General features: G+C 61.9%; 2 protein-coding genes across 2 annotated transcripts in view; both read right to left on the bottom strand.

Annotated features, from left to right (window-relative positions):
* On the bottom strand, positions 1-510 carry LOC308356543 (uncharacterized protein; the record flags this gene model as incomplete). Its single annotated transcript, XM_080825601.1, has 1 exon — positions 1-510. The coding sequence occupies one exon, from the start codon at positions 508-510 to the stop codon at positions 1-3; it is 510 nt and encodes a 169-aa protein (XP_080681727.1).
* Positions 511-7027: 6517 nt separating this feature from the next.
* The window catches only part of NLRP1 (NLR family pyrin domain containing 1), a 36838-nt gene continuing 17666 nt past the window's right edge, over positions 7028-26199 (bottom strand). Inside the window, exons 8-19 of the mRNA XM_080825600.1 lie at positions 25596-25816; positions 22914-23084; positions 22365-22535; positions 21077-21166; positions 19775-20025; positions 17255-17417; positions 15769-15992; positions 12170-12432; positions 11633-11758; positions 10439-10577; positions 9493-9537; positions 7028-9056 (exon numbers count right to left, since the gene is read on the bottom strand). Of these exons, the coding sequence (XP_080681726.1) occupies positions 8728-9056; positions 9493-9537; positions 10439-10577; positions 11633-11758; positions 12170-12432; positions 15769-15992; positions 17255-17417; positions 19775-20025; positions 21077-21166; positions 22365-22535; positions 22914-23084; positions 25596-25816 (2193 nt within the window). The 3' untranslated portion in view covers positions 7028-8727. The remainder of the gene's footprint in view (positions 9057-9492; positions 9538-10438; positions 10578-11632; positions 11759-12169; positions 12433-15768; positions 15993-17254; positions 17418-19774; positions 20026-21076; positions 21167-22364; positions 22536-22913; positions 23085-25595; positions 25817-26199) is intronic.

Raw genomic sequence — 26199 nt, 5'->3', positions numbered from 1 at the left:
TCAGGCCAGCTGCAGGTGGATGTAGGTGAAGACGCAGGAGGTGATGGAGAAGGCGATGGCCGCATAGATGAAGACGGAGAGGTGCGGGAAATGGTCGAGGTAGCAGCCCTCGTCCCGCACGGGCGCCTCCTCCTCGGGCGGGGGGCGCGCCGCGGCCTTGGGGGGCGGCCCGGAGCGGGCCCCCTGCGCCCTGCCGCCCGCGCGCCGACCGGCCCTCCTGCCCGCCGCAGCCACCGCCCGGGGCGCGCGGGCCGCGGGGGGCGCTTCCGGGGGCGGCTCGTCGAACAGGCCGCCGGCGTCGTCGGTGGGGTCCGAGCGCGGGGGCGCGGGGGCCCGGGGCTGGCGCGGGAAGAGCGGGGCCGCCATGGGCGAGGAGCTGGGGGTCGCGGGTCGGAGCGCGGCGGGCGGCGGCCGGGCTGCGCCGAGGCTCTGCCCGCGGAGGGGCGGGGACCGCTCGGCCGCGCGCCTCCCCCGGCTCCTCCCCGCGCCGCGGCCCCGGCCTGTTCCCATGGCAACGCGGGGCGGGGCGCGGGGCGCGGGCGGGGCGCGGGGCAGGGATGCGAGCCGCGGGCAGGGACCGGGGCGCGAGGCTGGGCCCGGCCAGGACCCCAGCTGCGCGCCGGCGATGTATTCGTCTTTTAAAATTTATTTATTTATTTATTTTAAAAAATTTTAATTAAAAAAATCTTTTTTCGTATTTGTCTTTTTTTATTCCCGTAGTTACCATTTTTTAATATTAATTATTTTTATTTGTATTTGTCTTTTTAAAAGAAATATTTTTTTAACGGATCTTTCTGTTTCTGTTTCTGTTTTTTTTTTTAATCTAAAATGCAATACATGAAAAAAACCAATAAATACATAATCCTTGTCGGAAACCTGAAAGTTAGAAAGCCCTGTAGGCAAAAACAGGAACAAAACAAGGCTCCCTCTGCTATCCCAGGGCCGAGATGGACGGAGCCTTTCCTTCCTTCTTCCTCCATCCCGGCCCCTCCCTGCGGGTGCATCTGTCCCTGCGGTGATCCTGGAGTCCTCGCCCCAAACCCAGCCCTGCCTGCGGGGGGCTCCAGTTTGAGTACGTGCGGGTACTTTCTACTCAGGCCCCTCCGGGCATCCCCCAGGCCCTTCCCTGCCTTCCACGGGCGCTGCCACAGGCTTCAGACACCAGGTTCCAAGGCCAGTGGGGTACCCCTGTGGAATGCGGGCGGAACAGCCACGAGGGCTTTTGGGGTCCTGGGAATGGGGGGGTATGCGGGCAGGCTCAGACTGTCATCACGGAGCTCCTGGCCTCCTGTAAGGGAAAGGCCGAGGGGAAAGCTGGCCCGGGGCGCAGGGGACATGTCCCAGGGAGTTCTCCCTCTCTCCACCCCGCGGTGTTGCCAGGGATCCCTCGCTGGGCCAGAGCCCACCACGGAGCCGCAGGGCCCAGATAGTATTTGTGGAATGAGTAAGGAAGAGGAGGGATGAATGGTGGTTGGCAGCAGCAGACTCGCATCTCAACCCCCTCCTCGCCACCGTCAGCTGCCGGAGCTTCTAGAAGGCAGGCCGGTGGAGAGGCTACAACCCTCCCACGCTCCTGCGGGAATGTGAGAGAGGTGGGACGGCGTTGGAAAAGCAGTGCGGCGGTTTCATAAAAATCTAAACACACACGAGCCAGTGTCAGGAATTCCACTGCCAGCGACTGCCCACGTGACAGGAAGACAGGTTTTCACGCGAAAACAGGGACTGTCCGGCAAGGTCCACGGCAGTGCTGCCGGTAACAGTGGCGACCCAGGAACAATGCGGATGCTCTTCAGGTGATAAGCGGGTGATCCGAGGTGGCTTAGCTGTGCCACGGGAGGGATACTTCACAATAAAGAGAAGAGAGCTGCATCGTGGATGAAATTCAGAAACATTTCAGTAAATGCAGAAAAGCCAGGTGCACAAGACCGCAGACTGTATGGTCCTGCTTGCAGGAAATACCCAGGACAGACACACTCACTTATAGAGCCGGAAAGCAGATAGGAGATCGCCCAGCTGGGAGAGCGGGGCAGGAGGTGGGGAACCGCGGAGGGGCTCTGGGCAGCTTTCCGGAGGCACACCAGCGCTGGTGGTGGTTGTGCAGCTCCTGAATTTTTCTAAAATTCATCGCTGTGTCCACGTAACGTGGGTGACTCTCGTGATAGGAGAGTCATCCTTCGGTAAGTCCCTGGTCTAAAAAAACCAACCTCCCTGAGTTTTCACTTCTCAGATACCAGCTGGGCAAAACAAGACAAAACCGAACGAAAAGCATGGGTTTTGTTTGCAGTTCTGTGGGTCAGGTTCTCCCAGTTTGACCTGATTCGACTGATCTCTACTGGATCTGGTCATTCGTCCGGCTGGTCCGGTGACTGAGCTCTCCAGCAGGCTTCCTTGAGCTCGTGCGCGTGGTGGTCTCGGGGTTCCGAGCACAGACCCAGGGAACCCTGCAGAGCACAAGGACCGTTCTGGTCTCTGCTTGTGCTGTGTTTGCTGTATGCGGCCTGGGGCTCTGGGGGACGGGGGGCAGGTGGCCAAGCACCTGTCTGGGGGATCCAGGACCCCGTGTGAGCTGAGGCTCTAGGCCTCCCTGCCCCCCCAACCCACCATTCCTCCCGTGTTCCACTGTCCCATGCACTTCACTCCCCAAACATAGTCAAAGACAGAATTACTAAGGCCTGCAAGACGGTGACAGCGGAGCACGGAGTCTCAGGTGGGAGGGGCCGTGTGCAAGTGACCCATGACGCTGGCCCCATACACACCTTGACTGGCCCTTTACCGTCCGCTGTGGGAGCCCACGTGCAGTTACTAACTTTCCACGCTGGGCTTTCTCACACTAGACAGGACTTTGAACTCTCAGCTGGCTGCTTCCCTCCACGGCCCAGTGAGGGGCAGGTAGCGGGGCCAGAGCCCAAATCTGTTCCCTTCATTGCCTGTGAAGAACCACGAGCGCCACGAACCCAAGGACCATGTCGGGGTGTGGGGCCCTGGCCCCAAACCCTGCTGCACGAACACTTCTGCCGGGTGACGGGTTATCTTGAATATCTCTGAGACCGGCCAGAGACGGCACCAGGGCCCGGCCTTTGTGCCCACGATCCCTCGCCCGGCCACTCTCAAAGATCCTCTCTTTCAGACCAGGACTTTCCGAGTACTTCCCTTTTCCTTTCTTTCTTTTTTTAAAAGCTTTTATTTATTTGAGAGAGACACAGAGAGAGCCCGAGTGGGAGAGGGGCAGAGGGAGAGGGAGAGGCAGAGCCCCCGCTGAGCAGGGAGCCCGATGCGGGGTTCGATCCTGGGACCCTGAGATCATGACCGGAGCCGAAGGCAGACGCTTAATGGACTGAGCCCCGCAGGCCCCCTCCAAGTACTTTCCTGTGCTTCCCGTCCACAGTGGACTGTCAACACAAACACACTCTCCAAGGCTTAGGGACGGTGAGAATCGCTCTGCAGCCAGTGGACTCACTCGTCCAAGAGCAGCGGACAGCAACTTGGAAGACGCACAGGATGTTCCCGAACTCAGACATGCCAGCGACAGTGGCTGTGTTGGTGTTCTGGGTGGGGTGAGGCCCTCAGACCCAGAACTAACTTCAGTGCTGGCTGTGTGACCTTGGGCCGGCCCTTTCTCCCCGGGGTGTCTCCCCAGTCACAAGTGAAGGAATGAACAGTACGCTGGCAGGTGAGGTCAGATGGGTCCATTTGAACGTTGCCGGCGCAGGGAGCACTGAGGGTCCCGCCTCGGAGGGGAGCCACTGAGCAGGACCTAGAACATCACGCGGACACTCATGTCCGTTCACAGCAGCCCCTCGCCTCTTACTACTGATGTAGAGCCAAGGATCCAAGATTAAAGAAAAGCTCCCTGTAGAAGGACGTCTCTTGCCGGATTGTTCATCTTGGCCACACATCGTTGGAAGCCAACTCAGGGTTAGATCGGGAGGATGGGGGGCTCAGTGAACGTGCCCACTGCATGGAACGCCGCGCGGTCTTCACACGGAAGGACTGAGACTCTTGGAGGGTCCTCGTGATGATTCCAGTCAACGTGGGACAGGCAGGACTTAAAACCACACGTGCTAGGATGTCAACGCCACGAGAACGTATTCCTGTAGAGAAAGGCCACAACTGGGAAGGTAAAGCTGGTCCTTTTCGTGCTGTCTGGATGGCGGGATCATGGGGTGATCGCTTTCTCCTTTTTCCAGGCTCCGTGTACCACTGTTATGTTATTTTTTTGAGCAGCCGAAGCAATTAACAGCTGAGAACCAGGGGCCACTCTCAGAGTCCACAGTGGCCTGTGGCCCATGTTCCCATCAGTGCCCACGCCCACGGAGGACCTCCCCCAGCTGTCTGGATGGCCCCTCGTTGCCTAGCAACCACGGGCTCAGCAGCCGTTGCTAGGAAACAGGGACAGAGCCAGGACTCCTGACGAATGTGTCTCTTCCCCTCAAGGACCCTTGAGTCATGCTCCCATCCGGCATTCCTCCTCCCCCGCTCTCTCTCCCAGTTCCCCACCATGCTGGGGCCCACCCGCCCCTGACAATCAGACAGCCCACCACAGTGCCGGGATCATGGGCTTGGGGGGCTCCCTCACTCCCCCGTTCCGAGATTAGGGCCTGGACTAGAGGAAGGGCACGGCTTTAAGCTCAAGTGTGTACTGCTCCCATCGTCGGGGTGGGTACCGCCTGCCTTCTAGAAGGGCCCTGAGGCAATGATTCAGAAAAGCCACCGAGCTCAGCCCAGGCCTTACCACCCCAGCAGCACCTTGGCCAATGGGAGCCTTAAATCCCAGACCCATGAATGAATTCTTTGACGTGGTTCACACGGGCCTCTCTAAGCAGCTCACTTGAAGGAGAGACAAAAGTCATCTCGGATGGATTCACCGGAACACAGCGATGCCGGAGACCCCCAGTTTTCCACCATTGCTGAGGACGACCCTTGGCACCCCACCCCTTCTCGCTCCCGGCACCTTCAACTTGCCCTCCCCTCACGTCTCTCCTAAGGAGGAAGCTACCTTCCTCCTCCACCTGATCCCCTGTGGGTGCCCCTTCGAAAGCGAGCCAGAAAGGCCGGACCGGGATGGGTGGACGGCAGACGTGAAACGCGGGCAGCCTCCTAGACGGCTCCGCCCCGGGACCAGGGATGGCTTCTTGTAAGTGGGAGTGCTGATGTGAGCGGGCGAACCTGCTTGTGCTCAGCTGGGGCCCGGTTCCCTGGTTCCCAGACACCCCCTGGCATGGGTCCTGGCCTCGTCAGCTTACCCTTTGCAGACCTACCCCCAAACCCAAAGAATCAGCAATGTTTCCAACGTCTATGATCTGCAGTGACAAATGATCACACATGTCTTCTGGGAACCAGGGAAGCTGGGGAGAGCCGGGTGAAGAGCTGACCCTCTCTTCCAGGTTGGGATGATGCAAGCCTGATTGTGAGTCAGACACCTCTAGGACAAAGGGTAATAAAGTGCTCCAAGGGTGGGATGCACTGTGTTTTCCAAAGATGACTGAGCCAAAGTCCACCCTGCCTGTGTGGGCCTGGTCGTCCTCAAATGTCACTACGGAGAGGTGGGGTCCGCTTGCCTCCCCTGGTACTGGGGCGTGTGTGTGTGTGTGTGTGTGTGTGTGTGTGTGTGTGTGTTTGCTCCCATCATTAGAACATGGTGTTGTGTGACTTCTAAGGCTACGTCATCAAAGGCTACAGCTCCTACTTCTCTCCAGCTAAGATCTGAGCTCCTCTTGACTTTTAGGGTCTCGAGCAAAATACATTTTGTCACCTTTTAAGCCATAATAGCTGGGAGAGCACGCAGCTAGAATCAAGGGAGAGCACGGTGGCCGGAGAAGCGAGGTAGGAGACGCAGTCGGAAAGGCTGGGCTACCGAGCCCAGGGCAGTTTGGCCGTGTGATCCTCCCAGCAGAGGACAAAGCCCTCCAGCACGGTCGAGCTACTTCTCTCTCTCGTAGACCAACAGAAGTTCTGTCTACTGATGCCCGGCGTGACTGCTGAGAACGCGTGTTAGTCACCGCTCTGTGGGCTCCGTGGGCTCCGCTGAGCCAGCTCAAAGCTATCATTGTGCCTGGGGCTCAAAACCGTCACATCCACAAAAAGAGGACAGAGCTCCCCTGCGTGGCCCACGACGTTCAAAGTCAAAGCTGCCCGGAGGTGGGATGGGCCGGCCCCGAGGCAGGGAATGTCTTTCGCGGGCAGCGTTCAAGGGTGGGACGACCCCGTACCGCAGTCCACGCCTCGGTTCCTGAAGTACACTCGACTTACAATCAACGGTACACACTTCGGGTGTAAATTTGGTGTTTTGCCCTGTGTCTATACCCACAAACCCACAGCAATTACGAGCATATGTACTGATGTGGGGAACAAAGGCAGAGGAACAATCGTTAAATTTCTCTACTCCCTCTGGCCCGTCGGCCGGTCCTTGAATCAGGCAGAGTGACCCTCCTCTAGGGACTTGTGGAGGCCAAGAAAAACAAGGCTGTTCCCACCTCGAGTCTAGCCCTGACATAAGCACGGCCATCTTGGCAAAGCAAAAGCTGGCACCTTGCACCCACTCTCCACCGGCTCCCCTCCCCTCGGTAACATGAGTGACAGTCCTCAGCCACCCCTGGCTGCCCTAAAAGAAAAACAAATAGTTAACTTGCAGAGATCACAATCCTGCAAGACAGGAGTCTCCCTCGGTTTACAAATGTCCTAGTGATTTACAACAAGGAAGCTATCTTAACGACAGCCCAATTTCAAGAAACAGATAACTCAGTTCCTCAAGCCCTAATGGCGCCCGCCCCACCATAAAACTGAAGGAGGCTGAGGCGGAAGAAAATGGAAATAAAGTTAAATTTCTTCTCCTCATTAGAGGGAAGAACGGCCTTGGCTTGACAATAACAAGGCCTCCAATCTCCTGACCGTCTTCTTTACCGTGGCAGCCCTTCTGAACACCCCCTTTGTCCTCACCGACCCAACTCATTTACCCCTGGTTCAAGGAAGGCTGAGCAAAGGTTTCGAAAACAACACGCTGTACCAAAGATCGATCAGGAATAGGATAGCTTAACGTTGTAATAAATCATGTCAGAAAAAACAGGAACAAAGGGCCAGCAGTCGTGGCCCAATCACCCACCGCCGAGTCCACCCCTGCTCTGCCTTTAAAAACTCTGACTGTAATCCGGTTCGGGGTCCAAGTCGCTACTCCGCTGTGTCGGGTATACTTGGGCCCAAGCTTAAGTGTGTCAAATAAACCCTCGTGTGACTGCATCGGTGTTGGCTCCTCGGTGGTCTCTCGGACGCGAAAACTTGGGCATAACAGGACTCAGCTGCCTTGATGTTGACGCTTGGCTAAGAGCAAAAGACCGTCCGAGCCTGATCCCCAGATCCTGTACGTCCCCTTCAACACACAAAAATTCCTTTGGAGACTTCCGAGATGCACGCTGCGGTCATCCCTCAAGCTGTGGCCACCGATACACGTCCGCCAGGTCTCAGGACTCGGGTTCGATTGGACGGTAATAAATGACCTTCTCCCATCAACAGCGGGTCCCCTCAGGGTCCTAGAAGCTCTGTTTCCAAAATACCTGGGAGGCTGACTCTACTGTAACCACCTCCCAACTTGAAAGCACACAGCGGGCCGCTCCTCCTGTCCCCAGCGCAGCTTTCTGTCCACGGGCCCTGTCCCTGTGCTTTGATAAAACCACCTTTTTGCACCAAACATGTCTCAAAAATCCTTTCTTGGCCGTCGTCGCTTCGAACCCTAACATCTTTCCTACACCAAGGGGGTGTGGGCCCAAGTGGACGGCAGGGAGAAGGGACCCCGGGAGAGGAGGGTGACGGGGGAGGGTACAATCAGCTTGTGCTTCCGAATCTTGGGCGGAACTATTTCTCCTGAGTTAGAACGGCATTGGTGTAAACTTCTTAATACGGAAGGGTTCTGTTCTACGGTTGCTGGCTCACTGGGACGGGGGGTGGCCTACCCACTTGGGGATTGTTAGGAAGGCAGCTGCCGTTTCCCGTGGATGGTACGGTGGCCCGGAAGGGAGTTAAGGGATGTATCTGGGGAGGATCCCTTTACCATCTGCCTATTAACACAGCCTGACTTCAGGCCCGCTGTGTGCCAGGCGCCGTGCTAGGCTCTGGGGATAAACTGACGAGCAGATCGGTCACGGCTCGGCTTCCCACGTGAGGGGGAGGCCAGCGATGAAGCCGGAGGGACAACGCCGTGTGTCGAGTGCCCTGCGTGCTGCGGGAGCACGGGGCAGGGGGCCTAGGACAGGGGAAAGTCAGGGAGTCTCTGCGTACAGGGGATGTCGAAGCTAGGATCCGCTCCGTTTCCCCGTGGGGGCGTCCTTCTTCACCCCTTCCCAGCTCTAGCGGCCCATCTGGATTTCAGAAACGACAAAGCGCCCTTCAGACTAACAGAAGAACCCAGCTCAGCAAGAACACGTGAAAAATAAATCTCTTTTTTTGCCCTTATTTCCAAGTCATCAAAACCCCCCAAGGTGTCCACTCCCACCATCTGTCTCCAGCCAGAGGGGCCGGCCCCCTGTCTCCCTGCTCCTCCTGGAATCTGGGAAGGGCTCTAGGCCTGGGCTGCAGTGGCCACCACACCAGGCTCCAGGGTTAGGCTTCTAGCAGATGCCCAGAGGCATCACGGGAGCCCCATGACCTTGGAGCGAGAGGGCGATCCATCAGACGGGCACTCATGTCCAGAGGAAGGGGCTGAGGTCCAGCGAGCTGTCCGCGGAGCCAGTGTCGGAGCTACTGGGCCGGTGGGGAGGTGCCCCGCTCTCTGTCACCACCCCACGTCTCCCAGAGCTCCATGACGAGGTAAGGGTGCGCCTCCTTCAGAGCTTGGTAGACCTGATCCTTGCAGGCCGGGTCCCAGGACCTGCTAAACCTGAACAGCTCCCGCATCTGGTTGGCGGCGGTGGCCTGGGCGCGCACCCGGTCGTACTGCTCCTCACTCAGCACCGGCCCCAGCAGCTTGTCAAGCACGGGGTCCACCGTGGTCACTCGAGCCACCAGCTGCTCCCGATGCCGGTCCAGAAAGTGCAGCGAGGCCGGGGCGCCGGGGGGCACGGGCGAGGCTGGCCACGGACACAGAAGAGTCCCCACGGAGGCTCCTACCCCTGACCCCCCTCCATGCCACCCTCCCCCGCTCTCTTCACTCGCTCCCTCCGCACCCCTGGCTCCTTCTTCCCCCACAAAGGCATTTGGCCACCGAAAGGGCACCTGCAGGTCCAGCATTATTCAGCTGGAGCTGGGGGGGGTGGGGCCACGGTGGGGCCCCATCCGAGGCCGTCCAGTGGGGAGAGATCCCCTTCTCCTTCTGTGGAGGAGCTTCCGGGACCCCTCCCGGGCAGGAGTAAGAGGACGGGGAGGGTCCCAGGACGCACGCCACCCTCCAAAGCCTGGTCCCTGTCGGGGATGCAGGGGTGGAGTCCCCTCCTCTCCCTCCCCTCCCCTCCGGGACAGCGCGCCCCAGACTGCCCTGGTGCCTAGTCTCCAGCAGCTGTTACTGACCTGCGGGGGCTGGGGGGGCCAGAGAAGACGCGAGCCGGAGGTCCCCTGCAGGGAAACAGAGACGGTCTGTGAGGGTCCTCGAAACCCCCGCCCACACTCTCATTCTTTGATTCTGACCAGCAGCTACGGACATGTTCTGGTCATACTCTGGAGCGAAGGCTGCAGGGGGCCTTAGAGCTCGTCCACCTGAGTCCCTTCCTCGTGCATGTGGGGAAACTGAGGCCATGCTCATAGTGAGAGAGAGAGACACGCACACCAGAATCCCCGAAAACACGGTTTAGTCCGGTCTTGGACTGAATGGATCCCAGGTCCCTCACTACATCACATGAACTATCTCAAATGTCCCTGCCTTGAGCGGGACTCCACCTCCTTGTCCTCGTTTGGCCTGGGGCGCACAGACCGAATCTGTCCGTCCTGGGTTTCAGTGTCAGAATCAGGAATTAAGAAGCACGACCGAGAAACTCTTAGCCTTGGAAGCAACGGGTGAGTTTCAGCAGGAAGGACACACAGACACCCACCCGTGGAGGTCCCGGGGCCCATCCAGACTCATCACCACCGACAGAGGGAGGTGACCGGGATGACAAAGAATTTAAAGACCGAGAGGGAAGAGGACACTGGGAGACACTGTAGCTATTAACGTGCTGAAGGTCACGCGGTGGGGAGACGACGCTCACGGAAGGACCCAGATGAGTCTGTTGGATGCGGCCCCGGTTGGCCCGATCCTTTCCACCCTGTAACTCTTCTGTTCTTGTTCATGAGAAACGTTTGCCAAAGGCCCTGTGACCAAAATCCACTAGTTCAAGGGCAGCGTGGCCCCCCATGGCCTGTGGGCGAGAGCCTGCGGCGGGCAGGGGGGGCAACCCGAGTTTGAATTCTGCTCATCCACGCACGCCGCACCCGGGGACCGACTGCTTCCCGCCTCTGAGCTCCCGGCCCTTGACCTTACCTGGTTTCACCAAGGCTTCCCACACCACGGCGCCACTTTCCTCTTTCAGTTGCAGCCTGAGACCCGACCCCAAGTCTCCAACGTAGAACTCAGAGTAGAGCTGGGGTTGTCCGGGGCTGCGGTAGCAGAGCTCCAGCTCCTGCCGGGAGAGGCAGTCGGCGGTGAGCGTGTCCTGGGGCGGCGGCCTCCACCCTTCCCGCCCCCGCGGCTCCGCTGCTCCCCTGCTGTCTGCGCTGATAATTCACCTGATAACTCACTGCCACCTTCAGTCACGGCTCTTTCCCTACTTTCCCCGCAAATCCTGAGTCCGGGGGTGGGGGCGGCACGTGGAGGAGTCAGGATGCGCCGGTGCATACGCAGTCGCACAGCCTAAACCAGACCTCTTCCTCTGCCGCCCCGATCGTGACCCCGAACCCGCGCCCCGCCGGCTGCTGGCCTGTCTTCTCAACGGGTCCTAAACGTGACCCACAGTCAGAACCCTCCGCTGGCTCCGCCGGCTCCCCCCACACCCAGTACAGGGCAGATCTGGGCGTCTTCCCTAATCCCTCCTCTCCCCACCACGCGCTGAGTCCTGCTGGCTCCGCGGCCAACACGAGCCACTAGAGCCGCAGAATCTGGGCGGCCGTGAAGACCAGACTCCGCGGACTCACATCCGGGGACCCAACGTCGTCCGTCTCCTGCCCAGATGGGGGCCGAGGGGAGCAAGAGGTGGCCAGGGCCCCGCAGCGGGGCTCGGGGTTCTCACGCACTGACCTGAGGCTGCCGTCCCCGCTGCCCAGTCCTTGGGGGGGACAAGCACGATCTCACGGAATGGCCCCTTCGGACAGGTCACCGTGCGACCACGAAACGCCAAACATGCCCCCTCGCAGAACGCGCCACTTGCTTTCCCAGTTACAGCTTCGTCCCCGCTGCGCGTGGCCCGCCTGGAGATGCGGGGTTCGCCGAGGCTCACGGCTCGGCCCTTGACTCTGGAGCGCGTGTCCGCTGTCCTCCGTGCTCCCCCAGATACTCCCCAGGCGCAAATCTTAGGACTCGCTCTTGATAAGCCTCGCCCAGCCTGATCACGCCCCTTCCTGCAACCGACCTCCTTCGCGGGGCTCTTGGAAGCCCTTTCCCTCGGTCAGCCCTGCCCGAGCCGCCCGCCCCGTGCCCCCGGCCCCGGAGGTTCCCCGGCATGACGGCCGGCCTGCTCACCTTGGGGATTGCTTCTAGTGTCTCCGAGCTGGACACAGAGTAGCGGGAGCCCAGGTAGAGCGAGGCCAGTGGGGGCGGCTTGCGGATCTGCAGGAACTGGAACGCCTTCTCTTCGTCATCGATGGCCTGCGGGGTGCACGGAGCGGCAGTCAGGGGAGCGGCTGGGCCTGCCGCCGGGCTCAGGGGTCGGTCCACGGAATTCCATCCACGGAATGCGTCTGAGCCTCCGGAGGCGGTGCTGCTGCGCGTCTGCGTAGGCGGGGGCCGCTCTGCCCCCCACGGCCTGCTGCCCCTGAGCGCCGCACGGGGCCTCTGCAAGGCCAGGTGGGACTTGGGGCACTGCTGGAGAGGAAGTGGGGGGAGGGGATGGAGGCAGTTTGGGCAGCGACGCCAGCAAGAGGGTCCCTAAGCTGACTCATGGAAGGTAGCCCGGGGCCCACACTATTCCCGCTCAGCCGTCGGAGGGGGACTCTCTGGCTGCACCCCACGTCTTCCCACAGCCCGCCCTGGCCCGGCCTTCCTGGCTCCCAGGGCCACCTTCCGAACACAGCAGTCGCTGGGGATCAGGTAGAGGTGGAAGACGGTCTCGTCCGGACGCGCGTGGTGGTAGAGCAGCACCATGCAGGTGACGGGGAGGAGACGCAGGGCAGCGTGGATGGTCCGCAGGAACACTCCGATGGGCGAGAAGCTGGGGTCCTCCAGGACCACGTGGTACAGCTCCACCCTGGTGGGTTTCTCCAGCAGCATCCCCGGCTCTTTAAAGTGGGCCACCTGGAGCAGGGAGGTGTCCACGCAGCCCCCTGCCAAAGCACAGCATCAAGACGCAAGGGTTTAGTGCCCTTGTGGGGTCGGGCTGGCCCGGGGCAGCGGGTTTCGGGGATGGGGGCTGAGTGGCCGGTCTGTGGGAGGAGGTCCGCCTGGACTGGGGCCTTTGGAGGCTGTGGGCCATCCTATCTCCACGGCAGGAGCACGGCAGGAATTCTCCGAGCCGGGCCCACTCCAGCCCCAGCCCCTGGTCCCGGTGCCGGAGGAGGCAGGGGTGAAGGCCGCAGGGGAGGCCGGCAGGGGCACCAGCAGCAGGAAGGGACGGCGGGGAGACGAGCCACTGGTGTGGCAGGTGCGTTTGTCCCGCGTGCCCTCTGTTTTGGGAAGGACCTCCTCTTCCACGGCCCCGAGGGCCTCGGCGGGGTGGAGCAGGGCCTCCCTCGCCAGAAGCCACCGCTCCCTGCAGCTGAGACACCCTCGTCGGCCCCAGACTTGCCCCCCTAGGTGCTCCTGAGGGGGCTGGATCTGGAGGCAGCGGAGTGCACGTGACGAGGCCGGGACTGTTCTAGCCGCCGGCTGCGGTGGAGAGCCCGGTGGCCGCCGCGCCGGTGGGAGGGTCCCGCGGGAGGGTCTCGTGCTGTGGGCCGAGGTCTCTCCCTGTCTTTCTTGCTGCCACCCGGGTGTCTTGGCTTCTCAGCACCCTCTGCTTGTCTTTTTCTGCTTCTTTTTTTTTTTTTTTTTTTTTAAAGATTTTATTTATTTATTTGACAGACAGATCACAAGCAGACAGAGAGGCAGGCAGAGAGAGAAGGGAGGAAGCAGGCTCCCCGCTGAGCAGAGAGCCCGATGCGGGGCTCGATCCCAGGACGCCGGGATCACGACCCGAGCCGAAGGCAGCGGCTTTAACCCACTGAGCCACCCAGGCGCCCTCTGCTTCTTTTTTAAAGACTCACTACCCTGTCTGTCGTTAAACCTATCAGCGACCCCGGAACCATCCTTCCCGCCGACGGGCGGTGTCTTTGTGCCGATGGGCTGCAGAGAGAAGGGGTGCAGCGGGGGAGGAGACCCGGGAGCGAGGAGCCGTCTCTGGCAGGCCTCCTGGAGCCGTTCAGAGCCACCATCGAGAGCAGGGGCTTCAGATGTTCGAGGCTCAGGGACTCATCTCCGAAGATGACCAGTAACCTCTGTCCTGTGACGGGAAAGACCCGGGCACTGCAGTCCTGAAGATCGCGGCCCAGCGCGAGGGGGCACAGATGGCAAATAGGACAAAACAGAGAGGGTCCCGAGCGCCATCGGCCTCCTTGTCCAGCCTTGGCCACTGCCGCCCCCGTAGTCCAGGACCCCGTAGTTGTTCTGTGGTCGGTCCCGCGGCTCTGCCCTCCCCGTGGAGCGTGTCGTTGGCACCTTCCAGGCTCAGGTGCACGGCCAAGGAGGAGGAGTAAAGTGACTGTCCTGGTCTAGGAGGGACATGTGAAGGCGGGGTGTGGAGCACTGTCCCGCAGGGCGGTCAGGGACGGGGGCTGCCGGGGTCTGAGTCCCGGCAAAGCACCACCGGCTCTGAGGGGCTGACCAGTTACATGGCCTCCCTGTGCACCACCAGCAGCAGCACAGGGCCCACGAGAGCGGAGGCCACGGTCTCTCATTGCTGGGCAGAGCCTGCTGTCCACTCTGTCCCTGACAGCCCCCAGGCCAGGGTCCCCCTCTGTGGAAGGGGGAGGGGGGTTGTCGTGGGTGCCTACGCCCCCTTCCCAGTTTCCCCATGTGGACGGGTCTCGGCACCCCAGAGCCTTCTTGTACCTGCCCTGTCCCTGCTTCACTCTGGAATCTTCCCCAGTGACCCTGTCTGTCCATCCAGGCGCCCCTGGGACCCCCGAGTACCCCCCTCCTTGCTCCTGGCCCCCATGCTGTCTTCCCACAGCGTCAGTGGTTCACGCCGAGCCAGTGTGGTCTTGACAAATGAGCCTCCCGGGTCCCCAGAACTGGCCACGTTTTGTTGGATTTACCCACACGTGTCTCCCACGTCCGTGGTGGGTCCCTGCTGCACCCCACCCCTTCCCACTGCGCCCAAGGTGCGTCGTCCTTTAGGATTTCCTCCCACCAGGATTTGCTTGCCAAAACCTCTCTCGGTTTTCATTTGCATTAAACATTTCCACCATTGTGCTCTTCTCTTGGAAAATGACTTTTCTGGGTTTGCAATTTCTCGATGGACATTTATCATGAGGAAACCTTGGAGACACGTCCAGAGCCGCGTTCAGAAAGCAGTGGTCAGCCTCGGGGCCCCACCTTGCTGGGCGTGTGTCTGTCCTTCCGGCCGCCACCGTGACTTTCCCTGAGGGTTCCCTTTTCCCCAGTCTCACTACGATGGGTCCAGATTTCTCCCTCTCTCTCTCCTGCTTTCAATTCTTTGGATTTTTTTCATCCTGAGAATGAAGTCCCATCTTTCGGCAACTGTTGAAATTTCTCGGCAAGTCTCTCTTGTTCGAGCTCCTTCTCCGTCCTGTCCGTCCTGTCCTTCTGGGTTCTCACTAGACGTGTGTTACACCTTCTGACGGTCTCTTCCACACCACTGGATCCTCACTCTTCTCAAGTTTTTAAGTATTTTCTGGAAGTTAGTCTGTTTCAGAACTTGGTAAGGAGGCCGTGCGTCTCACGCGTATTTTAAGGACTCCTTCAAGGCGTGTGCAACGTCGTGATTTTACATGCAGTGTCTGGTGGTTTCCGTGTCGGGTGTGTTTGTGGGGCTGATTCGGGGACCTGCCCTTTCCCCTGGCTCTCACCCGCGGCGCCTCGTTCACTGCCTGGGATGTTCCTGGCCGGGTGCTCGTGGTCGTTGGGACTTTAATGGGGGGAAGGCCCTCGGAGGGGAGAGAGGTCGGGGAAGCTACGTTGTTACCTTTCAGGACTCCGAGGCCTCCCTGGAAGCCCCTGTTCCGGGCTCCGGTTCCCAGAGGGCGTCTGGCGACACGGGGTCTCCCCTGCCTGAGGGGATAGTCATGCTCCCCCTCAGGCGCTCGTCCCTGGGAACCCCAACAGCCCCATTCGCTCCTTTGCCTTCACTTTGTACATAGCCCGGTCTCTTCAAAAACCGCCACTGAGCACGTGGCCCGTTTCCTGCTGGGACCGTGAGGGACCCGACCTGGGTAGGGAGCTCCGAGTAGATGCCATTCTCATTAGTTATCGAGGAGAACGCTCCTACGTACGGAAACTTTCGAGTGGTTCAGGCAAGAAGAATTATGAGTCTCGGAGACCAAATGCTTCAAACACAGCCACCAGGGTCACGGCGCATCCCCTCTGTCCCTCTGAGAAAGCCACACGCTCCTCCCCCAGGATGTTGCCCCCCAGGCCACCCCCCCATGCCCCGCCCCACTCACCTCGGAGGTCCACGAAGTGGGGGAGGTACACAGTCGCCACGGCCCCTGGCTTGACCTTGATGTCGAACAGAGGCCCGGCCACCATCCAGCTCTGTTCCCAGGCCATCTGGTGCAGAAACTTGTCTGAGGCACAGAATTCAATGTCGATGGTTGCGGGCTCTCTCACCACGAAACGGAGACCTGTGCTGGGCCAGCGGTAGGAGCCAGCCATGGGCAAGTGAACTCTGTGGAGAACAAGGAGAGGGGGGACACAGAATGACCCTATTCCATTTCACCAGACCCCGTGCAGGGCGCTGGGGATCCAGGGGAGTGGCACGGACGCAGACGTCGCAATTCCAAGGCCTGGGTCGGGAGTCCCAGCGCCTTTGTGCTCTGACGACCCTGGGCCTGTCTCTGAGCTTCTATGAACCGTGTCCTCTGTGGATGGGGATGACAGATGCGCCCATCCCAGAGGCGTGAGTGCTCAGGGACCCGGGGCACGCGGAGAGATGAGCGCACGCCTGGCGGCAGTGATGTTTCCATCCCGATGATGGCGATGAAATGGGAGAGCGTTCTCGTTTGTAAAGCCCTCTCTGCCGATGATTCGTGCCGGTCTACACCGTGACACGAACGACCCACGCCTGGGAATGAAAACAATGAGGCTGCAGGGGCCTCCAGCCACGTTCCCAAGGCTCCCCATGTGGTCAGCAGTGCGGCCGCGGGAGGGCGGGGTCTGCAGGGGCGAGGGCCGGGGAGCCATCTCTCAGCTGAGAGGCGGTGTGTGGCGCTGTGTCGTAGAGGAGCTAGCGATCGTGATGGCAGATGCCGTGGCTGCCCGTGGTGGGCATTAGTCTGCCGGGACACAGGGGCCCCCTGAACACGACCTGGGTCTGCGTGGACCCGAAGGACTCGCTGTAAACACGACACCTGCTGATGGCTGTCATGGTAACCGAAGAAAAGGTCTTTCTTCACCTTTTCTTTGAAATGCATCATGAAATACTTAGTGGTAGAGTCACCTGATAGTGTGGATTTATGGAACACTCCACCAGGGGCGCCTGGGGGCTCCGTCGGCAAAGCGCCCGCCTTTGGCTCAGGTTGTGGCCTCAGGGTCCTGGGCTCCCGGTGCAGCGGAGGGCCTGCTTCTCCCTCGGCTCCCACCCACCCTCCACTTGCGCTCGCTCTCCAAGAAACAAATAAGTAAATAAAATCCTTGAAAGGCTCTAACGACAGAAGATGGGAAAACGGAATAAATTTGGTGAGATGGCTGTCGGACCTGGGTGACGGGTAACGCAAGTACCTCGGACCCCATTTGGGCTCACGGTTGAGAATTTTCACAATGGAACCTCCTTTTCCATGATAAAAGCACGGACTGAGGATCTCAGCCTTGTCCGTGCCTGCGGGTTTGGAAGGGGAGGGGACCCCAGTGCCATGGGTGTGGCGGGCAGAAAGGTGTGAGGACGGTGACCTGGGAGGCCAGCCCCGGAGAGCAGGCCTCCCCCGCACTCACCGGTACAGGCTTCTGTCTTTGTCGACCACCTCGGTGGCCACAGGCCCCAGGGGACCCCAGAAGTCATCCTCAGTCCCCGGAGGCTCCACGTGCAGGTCCTCTGCAGGGGCAGGAGAAGGCAGACCAACCAGTCCCTCCTGGGCGACTTGAGGGGAGAGTCCCTCTGGAAACAGGCAGGACCGTGGTCAGCTCCAGGTTCTCCTGTCTGGCCGCCCCAGCCCCTCACGGAGAGACCGTGGCAGGGCCCCTCCCAAGGCTGGGCTGCCTGACCCACCACGGGGAGGGTCTGAAGCCTCTGTCCCTGCTCCTGTGGCTGCCCGCCTGCTTGCTGCCTGCGGAGGGCCAGCCCCTGCCCCAGCCCAGCCCAGCCCCTGCCCCAGCCCAGCCCAGCCCAGCCCCAGCTCCTGCCCAGCCCAGCCCAGCCCAGCCCCAGCTCCTGCCCAGCCCAGCCCAGCCCCAGCTCCTGCCCAGCCCAGCCCAGCCCCTGCCCCAGCCCAGCCCAGCCCAGCCCCTGCCCCAGCCCAGCCCAGCCCAGCCCCAGCCCCTGCCCAGCCCAGCCCAGCCCCAGCCCCTGCCCCAGCCCAGCCCAGCCCCTGCCCCAGCCCAGCCCAGCCCCAGCTCCTGCCCAGCCCAGCCCAGCCCAGCCCCAGCTCCTGCCCAACCCAGCCCAGCCCAGCCCCAGTTCCTGCCCAGCCCAGCCCAGCCCAGCCCCAGCTCCTGCCCAGCCCAGCCCAGCCCAGCCCCAGCTCCTGCCCAACCCAGCCCAGCCCAGCCCCAGTTCCTGCCCAAGCCCAGCCCAGCCCAGCCCAGCCCAGCCCCAGCTCCTGCCCAGCCCAGCCCAGCCCAGCCCTGCCCCAGCCCAGCCCAGCCCAGCCCAGCCCCAGCTCCTGCCCAGCCCAGCCCAGCCCAGCCCTGCCCCAGCCCAGCCCAGCCCAGCCCAGCCCCAGCTCCTGCCCAGCCCAGCCCAGCCCAGCTCCTGCCCCAGCCCAGCCCAGCCCAGCCCCAGCTCCTGCCCAGCCCAGCCCAGCCCTGCTGCCCCAGCCCAGCCCAGCCCAGCCCAGCCCCAGCTCCTGCCCAGCCCAGCCCAGCCCTGCCCCAGCCCAGCCCAGCCCCAGCTCCTGCCCAGCCCAGCCCAGCCCAGCCCCTGCCCCAGCCCAGTCCCAGCTCCTGCCCAGCCCAGCCCAGCCCAGCCCCAGCTCCTGCCCAGCCCAGCCCAGCCCTGCTGCCCCAGCCCAGCCCAGCCCAGCCCCAGCTCCTGCCCAGCCCAGCCCAGCCCAGCCCCTGCCCAGTCCCAGCTCCTGCCCAGCCCAGCCCAGCCCTGCTGCCCCAGCCCAGCCCAGCCCAGCCCCAGCTCCTGCCCAGCCCAGCCCAGCCCAGCCCCTGCCCCAGCCCAGCCCAGCCCCGGCTCCTGCCCAGCCCAGCCCAGCCCAGCCCCAGCTCCTGCCCAGCCCAGCCCAGCCCAGCCCAGCCCAGCCCAGCCCTGCCCCAGCCCAGCCCAGCCCAGCCCCTGCCCCAGCCCAGCCCCAGCTCCTGCCCAGCCCAGCCCAGCCCAGCCCCTACCCCAGCCCAGCCCAGCCCAGCCCCTGCCCCAGCCCAGCCCAGCCCAGCCCCAGCTCCTGCCCAGCCCAGCCCAGCCCAGCCCCTGCCCTAGCCCAGCCCAGCCCAGCCCCAGCTCCTGCCCAGCCCAGCCCAGCCCAGCCCCTGCCCCAGCCCAGCCCAGCCCAGCCCCTGCCCCAGCCCAGCCCAGCCCAGCCCAGCCCCAGCTCCTGCCCAGCCCAGCACAGCCCAGCCCTGCTGCCCCAGCCCAGCCCAGCCCCTACCCCAGCCCAGCCCAGCCCAGCCCAGCCCCTGCCCCAGCCCAGTCCCAGCTCCTGCCCAGCCCAGCCCAGCCCTGCTGCCCCAGCCCAGCCCAGCCCAGCCCCAGCTCCTGCCCAGCCCAGCCCAGCCCAGCCCCTGCCCCAGCCCAGTCCCAGCTCCTGCCCAGCCCAGCCCAGCCCAGCCCCTACCCCAGCCCAGCCCAGCCCAGCCCAGCCCCAGCTCCTGCCCAGCCCAGCCCAGCCCAGCCCCTGCCCCAGCCCAGCCCAGCCCCTGCCCCAGCCCAGCCCAGCCCAGCCCAGCCCCAGCTCCTGCCCAGCCCAGCCCAGCCCTGCTGCCCCAGCCCAGCCCAGCCCAGCCAAGCCCCAGCTCCTGCCCAGCCAAGGCCCTGCCCCAGCCCAGCCCAGCCCCTGCCCCAGCCCAGCCCCACCCACCCATCTGGCAATTGTCCTCCCCCCACCCCCATGCTACAGGGGGCAACTGAGCCGAACGTGGATCAACAGATGGACGGTGGGGACGGAGAGGTGACTTTCAGGCCCCAGCCCCCTAGGCTGGGACAGAGGGAGGCCAGAGTCCTGCCAGCTCTAGGACTGGAAGGCTTTCCATGGGGTAGGCTCTCCTGGGGGAAGCCCGCCCTGTCCCACTCCAGCGGCAGGGGCTCGAGCCACCCCTCCATGACACTGCCAGCCTGGACCCCTCTACTACCTGACTCTCGTCTGTCCTGCTGGAGTGAGGACGTGCCGCTCGCCTCTCCCCTGCTTGGGCCCTCGTCAGGCATCGTCTCGCGTGGGCCCTCGTCAGGCGTCGTCTCGCGTGGGCCCTCGTCAGGCGTCGTCTCGCGTGGGCCCTCGTCAGGCGTCGTCTCGCGTGGGCCCTCGTCAGGCGTCGTCTCGCGTGGGCCCTCGTCAGGCGTCGTCTCGCGTGGGCCCTCGTCAGGCATCGTCTCTCTCGGCTTCCTAGACAAAGAGGCCTTCATTCTCCCGGGATCTCAGAGGAAACTCGGCCGTCACCGTGACGTCCTCACTTACATTCTGCTTGTCCCAGTGAACATGGGCCGGAGTCCAGGCTTCTCCGGTAGCCCCTTCCTTGGGAATGACCCCACCTGCTCAGCCCTGCACGGCAGAGCTGGAACTGGGGTGTCATCCTGACCCCCCATGGCCCCTCTGAGGGCTGACAGGTCACTTGTCATTCTCCCCAAAACAGAATTTGCATTTCTAATGCGTCCCCAGGCGCTGCTGGTGCTGCTGGCACTCAGAAAGGGGCGCGGCTCCCCGCACCTGGCCGTGCTCTGTTCCTGGAAGGAGCCGAGCTCCGAGCCTTTCCTCTGCCCAGAATCCGTTCCCTTTTGGGCCCAGCAAACAGCTCCCATCGTTCAGGGCTCAGCCCCGCTCCTCAGGACAGGGTCAAACCAGCCCTGGAATGCGCTTCCAGTCCTCCTAGGGACGCCGACTTGGGCTGGGGGGTAACTGGCACGAAGCCCCCTTCCCTGCGGCGTGCGGGAGCCGTGGCGGGTCTGCAGGTAGCAGACCCCCAGCCTGGCACCCTTTCCCTCTGGACTGCGGGTGAGCATTGCAGACGCCAGCGGGGGCACCGGCCACAGTCAGGGCAGAAGTGCCCCAAATGGGGGAGCAGGGGGGCTGCAGAGCATCCCCCGCGGGGAAGACGGACTCTGCCCTGGGCTCGCCCCCCCCAACCCCCAGACCCCCAGCCCGCATTGGTCTGGTCCCAAGTTTCTCGCTCTTTGTCTTTGCCTCCCCCTCGCAGTCACTGTTCCTTGTTCCCGCCCCCACCCACGTTCCCGGAGCCTGGGTCCGGGTCACCTCCCTGGTCCTCCCCGGGATGGCTTTGAGCCCCACAGAGACTGGTTCTATTTGCATAAACAAACAGGCTTCTTCCCCACTCTGTCTGCGGAGGCCCCATCTCTCGCGCGGCCCCAAGGACTCAGCTCTGGCCTGGGCCAGCCCCGTGGGGCTCTGGGTCTCCCTCCCGTACTCCGGCTGCCCGTACCGTCTGCTGTGGACGAGCAGCTGCGGCTTCTCATTCTCCAGGGCTCGGAGCATCCGGGTCACCTTCTTACTCAGCCGGGTCTGGTCCAGCCTGCGAGCACACAGGATGCGATGTTGGTCACCCCGTCGGGGTCTCTGGGTGCTCACCTCTGACACAGGTGGGTCGTCTCTGCGTGCGTGAGCCACAGATAAGGCGGCAGGCGAGACGCCCTGCACCCTGTCCGGGGAGGCGTGCGCCCCACTCGTCCCTGCCGTCAGAGCCACTCTCCTCTGGGGGCTAGGCGCCGGCCCCGGGTCGTGAGGTGTCCGTGTCAGCTTTGGGAGGTCCCTGTGCACCCCGTGCATCCCCGGTGTCTGGCTCCCTAATGTCCGGTCCCCCACTCCCTCGGTCTGAGAGCCCAGGCTCTGTAGACCCCCTCCGAGGGCCAACTGGAGCTACCAGGGGCCAGGGCGTGTGGGTCTCTGAGTGATCCCCCCCCACGCTGCGCTGAGTGCCCCAGGGCCCAGCCGGGGGCCGCAGGGAGGGCTGTCGCCAGAAAGAGCCATGGGTTTGTTTTCAGGCTCTGGAGGAAGGAGGCAGAGAGAGCCCATTGGGGACAGGACTCAGGGCGCGAGGAAGGGCCACCAGTCCTGCCCTGTGCCCGTCCTGCCTGGGGGGCCGTTGCCCCTGCCTGGGCCTGGCTGGCTCCTGCCTCTCCTGGGGTCTCGGCCTCTGGGCCCCCCAGTCCCCTCCATCCTCCCGACCCTACAGACTCAGAAGACGAAGGTCTCTCCCTTCACGGCCCCCATGGAGCTCAAACATCCCCATTTGTGCCTTAGCACATGACTCGCGTCCCCTTGTTCCCGCTGGAGTGTGGCGTCGGGAGGGCAGGGCCCCGGTCCGCTTGCCCCCTCCTGCGGCCTCAGAGCCTGGCCGGGGCTGGGCCCACGGGAGCCCTGCGGGTCCCCTCACGGTCGCCCACCTCGTTCCTGATGATCACGCCGGCCCGTCCGATTCTCCGCCCAGACCGTCCGCTCTCTGACCCGCCTCGGACTCCCTGTGGCTCGCACGCAGACCCACTACACAGACGAGGACCCCAGGGTCTCCGAGGGAGACCTCCCCGCACCCTGCGGCCCGAGTTGGTGTCGGAGCCAGCGAGGAGCCCCTGCTGGCCTACCTTTACGGGTCCTTGTCCTTCCCCCATTCGCTGGCGCGGCCGCCCCCCCCCGCCCCCCCGCCCCCGCCTCGCCACCCTGCACGCCTCCCCCCCGCCCCCCCGCACCCTCCCGCGCCCCCCCGCAGGCCTTACCACAGGAGCGTGAGCTGGCAGGTCGGATGCCTGAGGCCTTCGCAGAGCAGCCGCACGCCGACGTCCTCCAGCTTGTTCCGCTGCAGGTCCAGCTCCGTCAGCCTGGGGTTGGCGATGAGCACGGAGGCCAGGGCCCGGCAGCAGCTGGACGTGAGGCCGCAGCCGGCCAGTCTGCGGGGGAGACGCGCCCCGGCCGCCGTCAGCATCCCAGGCCCCTGTCCTGGGGACACCGTGGGCTGGTTTCCCTTTCTGGCGCCTGTGGCCCTTAGGAGGGTCCGGGGCTTCCTGTTCTCCCGTGAGACTCCCCCGAGCCGCCGGCCCCCCGGCCACGCTCACCCCACTGATGGATCCACCCCGGGGCCCCTTGCACGGGGGTCTCGGCACCAACCGTGTGGACGGGCGCCCAGAGCCAGCTGACGCGGGAGCCCCGGGGGAGCGAGGGCCTTCCGTCTTGCTCTGTGTCCCCCAGCGCCCGTCTGCCCCACGGACCTGGGGCGGCTCCCGCCCCTCCCCCGTCCCACCGCACAGACGGCCAGTGAGGACAGTCACCGTAGCCTGCGGAGCCGGCAGCCCCGCTGTTTCAGCCCGATGCAGAGGTGCTTGACTCCTAGGTCTAGGAGCGGGTTGAAGCTCAGCTCCAGCTCGGTCAGGGTCCGTTTGGCGGCCAGCATGGAGGCAAGGCTTTTGCAGTCCTTAGACGTGAGGCCGCAGCGGGCCAACCTGTGGGAGACACGTGACACCCGCCACCATGCTTCGCCTCCCGGTGCTCGGCTCCCGCGCAGCCTGGCTCCCTCCCTTCCGTCCCCGAGGCGACCCGAGGCTCATCCCTCCTGCCCTCCCACCTCTGCTCTTCCCGGCACCCCGTCTTTCAGATCACCAGCTCCTTCTTGCCCAAGTGATGGGCTCCATTCAACTTGCCCGCCACGCAGAACGCGCCGGGACCCTTGACCCTGGCCCATGCAACCTTTTCCGGGGCCGTGCCAGTCTCCGGTCGTCCCTTGGGACTTTGCTGGAGCGTCCTAGATGGTCTTGGCTCCAGAGGCAATAAAGTCCTGAGCTCTCCCAGTGTTTCCAGCGAGGGGAACGCGTCCCATCGGCCTGACCTAGCCTTGGTGCTCTTGGGGGAACACGTCTTCTTTCTATGACATGACCCCAGGGAGCCCGCATGAGCCAGATTTGGGCTTTCCTGACCGAGGGGTCCTGCTGGTGCCAACTGTGTCCTCACTGGGTTCCCATCCTGGCTGTTCTGTTTCTGGCTGTGGAAACTGGGGCAAGACCGTTGACCTCTCTGAGCCTCAATTCTTATTGTCTGGGAACCAGAAACGGTTGTCACTGCTATGCTACGTGATTCTTTCCTGAAGACCCCAGAGGACATGGAGATTATGAAGTTCTATACCCACATGAGGGTTCCATGGAGGTTGGATGTCTTCCCCCCAGGGCGTGAGGTTGGGTTTCTGAGTCCCTTGCAGAAGCCTTTCTGCCAGACCCAGGCAACTCTCCTTGCAACGGTTTCGGGAGGGGACCCAGGAAGTCACACCCAAGGCTAGATTTGCCTTCTTACTCTGTTGGCCCCCCTTTCTCTCCAGCCCCCAGTCTCTGGCTTTTCTTCACCTCCCTTGGAATCTAGCTTAGATTCCACGATCCGTCACCAACGTCCTAAAGGTGACCTTCCATCACATCCTTCTGCTAACCCCAAACTCCACCATATTCCTGATCCCGAACGCACCCCCCCCCCGCCTGAGTCACAGGGCAGGTGTGGCCGTTGGGAACCAGGACTAGGAGCCTTGGTGATGCCCGGCAGGTGGAAACCCCCCACCGTACAAAGACCATTTCAGAACGGCGTCTTCCCCCAACCTCCACAGCCAACCCTCACACTCTCAGCAGACAACTCGACTCCTACCTCACAGAGGAGAACGGAGGCATGAGATGGAAACCCCGCAGCACCCCACAGTCCTACTGTGTGCCTCCGTGCCCACCTCCCTCGGTCCCGTCCCTGCCTGCCTTCCTGATACAGTGGAGGAGGCCGTCCCTCCTCTCCAAGGTCAGTCATTCTCTCTTCTTCCCCTCTCAGCTGCTTTCTCCATCTTGTTTCTTTCACCATCAGATTTCAAATTTAGGTTTTTCCTTTCTTCTTAAATGCAAGCAACTGGTCAACACACACACACACACACACACGCACACGCACACACACACCCCTTTAGCTGGTTCCCGTTTCCCTCTGCTTTAACTCGTTTCTCTTCTTTCCCACCCAAGTCTTGGTATGGTGGCCTCATTTTCTACCTGTCTCCCTCTGCTTCCTCCATTCCAGTCTGATGTTGGCCCTGACATGACAGAGGCTGTTCCTGCTAAGACCACCCGACCGCCCTAACGCTAATCCAATGGTGGACAGTTTTTAGCCCTTGCTTTACTTGGCTTCCCAGTAGCAGTGGCCCCTGCTGGCCGCACTGTCCTTGGAAACCTCCGCTCCTTTGGGCTCCATGGAGCACTCTTTCCTGGCGTTCCTCCCACCTCCCTGGCCACTCTTTCTCAGTCTGCTTTGTTGGCTTTTCTCTTCCTGAGCAGTAAACACTGGGGGGATTCCCCAACGCCTGACATGCAGTCTTGTCCTTGCAAATGAATTTTAGGATCAGCTTGACCACGTCTGTCAGAAACGCAGCTTTGATTTTGATAGGGATTGAACCGAATCTGTGCAGTAGTTTGGGAAGTGTCGCCATCATAACGATATTAATTTTCTGATCCATGAACATGGGATGCCTTTCCATTACTTAAATTATCATTTAATTTCTTTTAATCATGTTTGGTAGTTTTCGGTATATAAGCCTTGCTTTTCTTTTGCTAAATTTGCTCCTAAGTATTTCATTCTCTTTGATGCTATTGTAAGTGGACTTGTTTCCTTAATTTTGTTTTTGGGTTGCTCATTGCTAGCGTGCAGAAGTAGGACCGATTTTTACATGTTGACCTTCTATCTATCCTAAAATCTCAGGGAACGTGTTCTTTAGTTCTGATGGCTATTTCTGTGAATTCTTTATGATTTTCCATATGTAAGATTATGCCATCTCCAAAGAGAGATCATTTCACCTCTTCCTTCCTACCCTGGAAGCATTTGTTCATTTTCTTGCCTAACTGTCCTGGACAGACCCTCTGGCAGGATGTTGAACAGAAGTGCCCTCAACTTCCGTCTCAGATCTCCTGCCCACCCCTGTTTCCGAGCAGGACCCAGCTCAGACTCACCGCAGGGTCTCCAGACGGCAGCAAGGGAAACTCAGGGTCTCGCAGAGACTCTGTACCACGGTGTTGCTCAGGCAGTGTCCACTCAGGTCCAGCGCCTTCAGTTTTCCAGTGGTCTGGAGAGTGAAAAAGAGAACCTCCCACCAGGCATCTGTGACTGGGAACCCTCTGAGCCTGAGGGAGGGGGAGAGGGACAGGAGAGGCATGAGCTGTGTGGGCAGGGTCTGGGGTGCACAGCCCTGCAAAGCCCCGTGAGGCTCTGCCCCTTGGAGTGCCAAGCCCAGGATGGACCGAGCAGCTTCCCTGATGGCTCCTCTGTCCCCGCGCCCCTGGGCGGCATGCCCCTCCCGTGTGCTTCCTCGCTCGGCAACCCTTGGCACACCATCCTGACGTGTTCATTTTGTGAGTCTGTGTCTGTCCTAGTCTGGAGTTCCTCCAGGCCAGGGGTTTCTCATCTTTTTTTTATCTGCAGTGCCCAGCAGAGGTCCTGATGCAGAGGAAGAGCTGGGGGGGCCTTTCCTCCCTTCAATGCAGACACACCTGTGTTCCTTTGGCACAGATGTTCTGGAATCCCGGAGCCCAGAAAGGAAAGGAGCGGGGGAGGAGG

Source organism: Martes martes (assembly GCF_963455335.1).
Source record: "Martes martes genome assembly, chromosome: 16".
Lineage (NCBI taxonomy): Eukaryota > Metazoa > Chordata > Mammalia > Carnivora > Mustelidae > Martes > Martes martes.
This window is presented reverse-complemented; position numbering and strand designations above follow the sequence as displayed.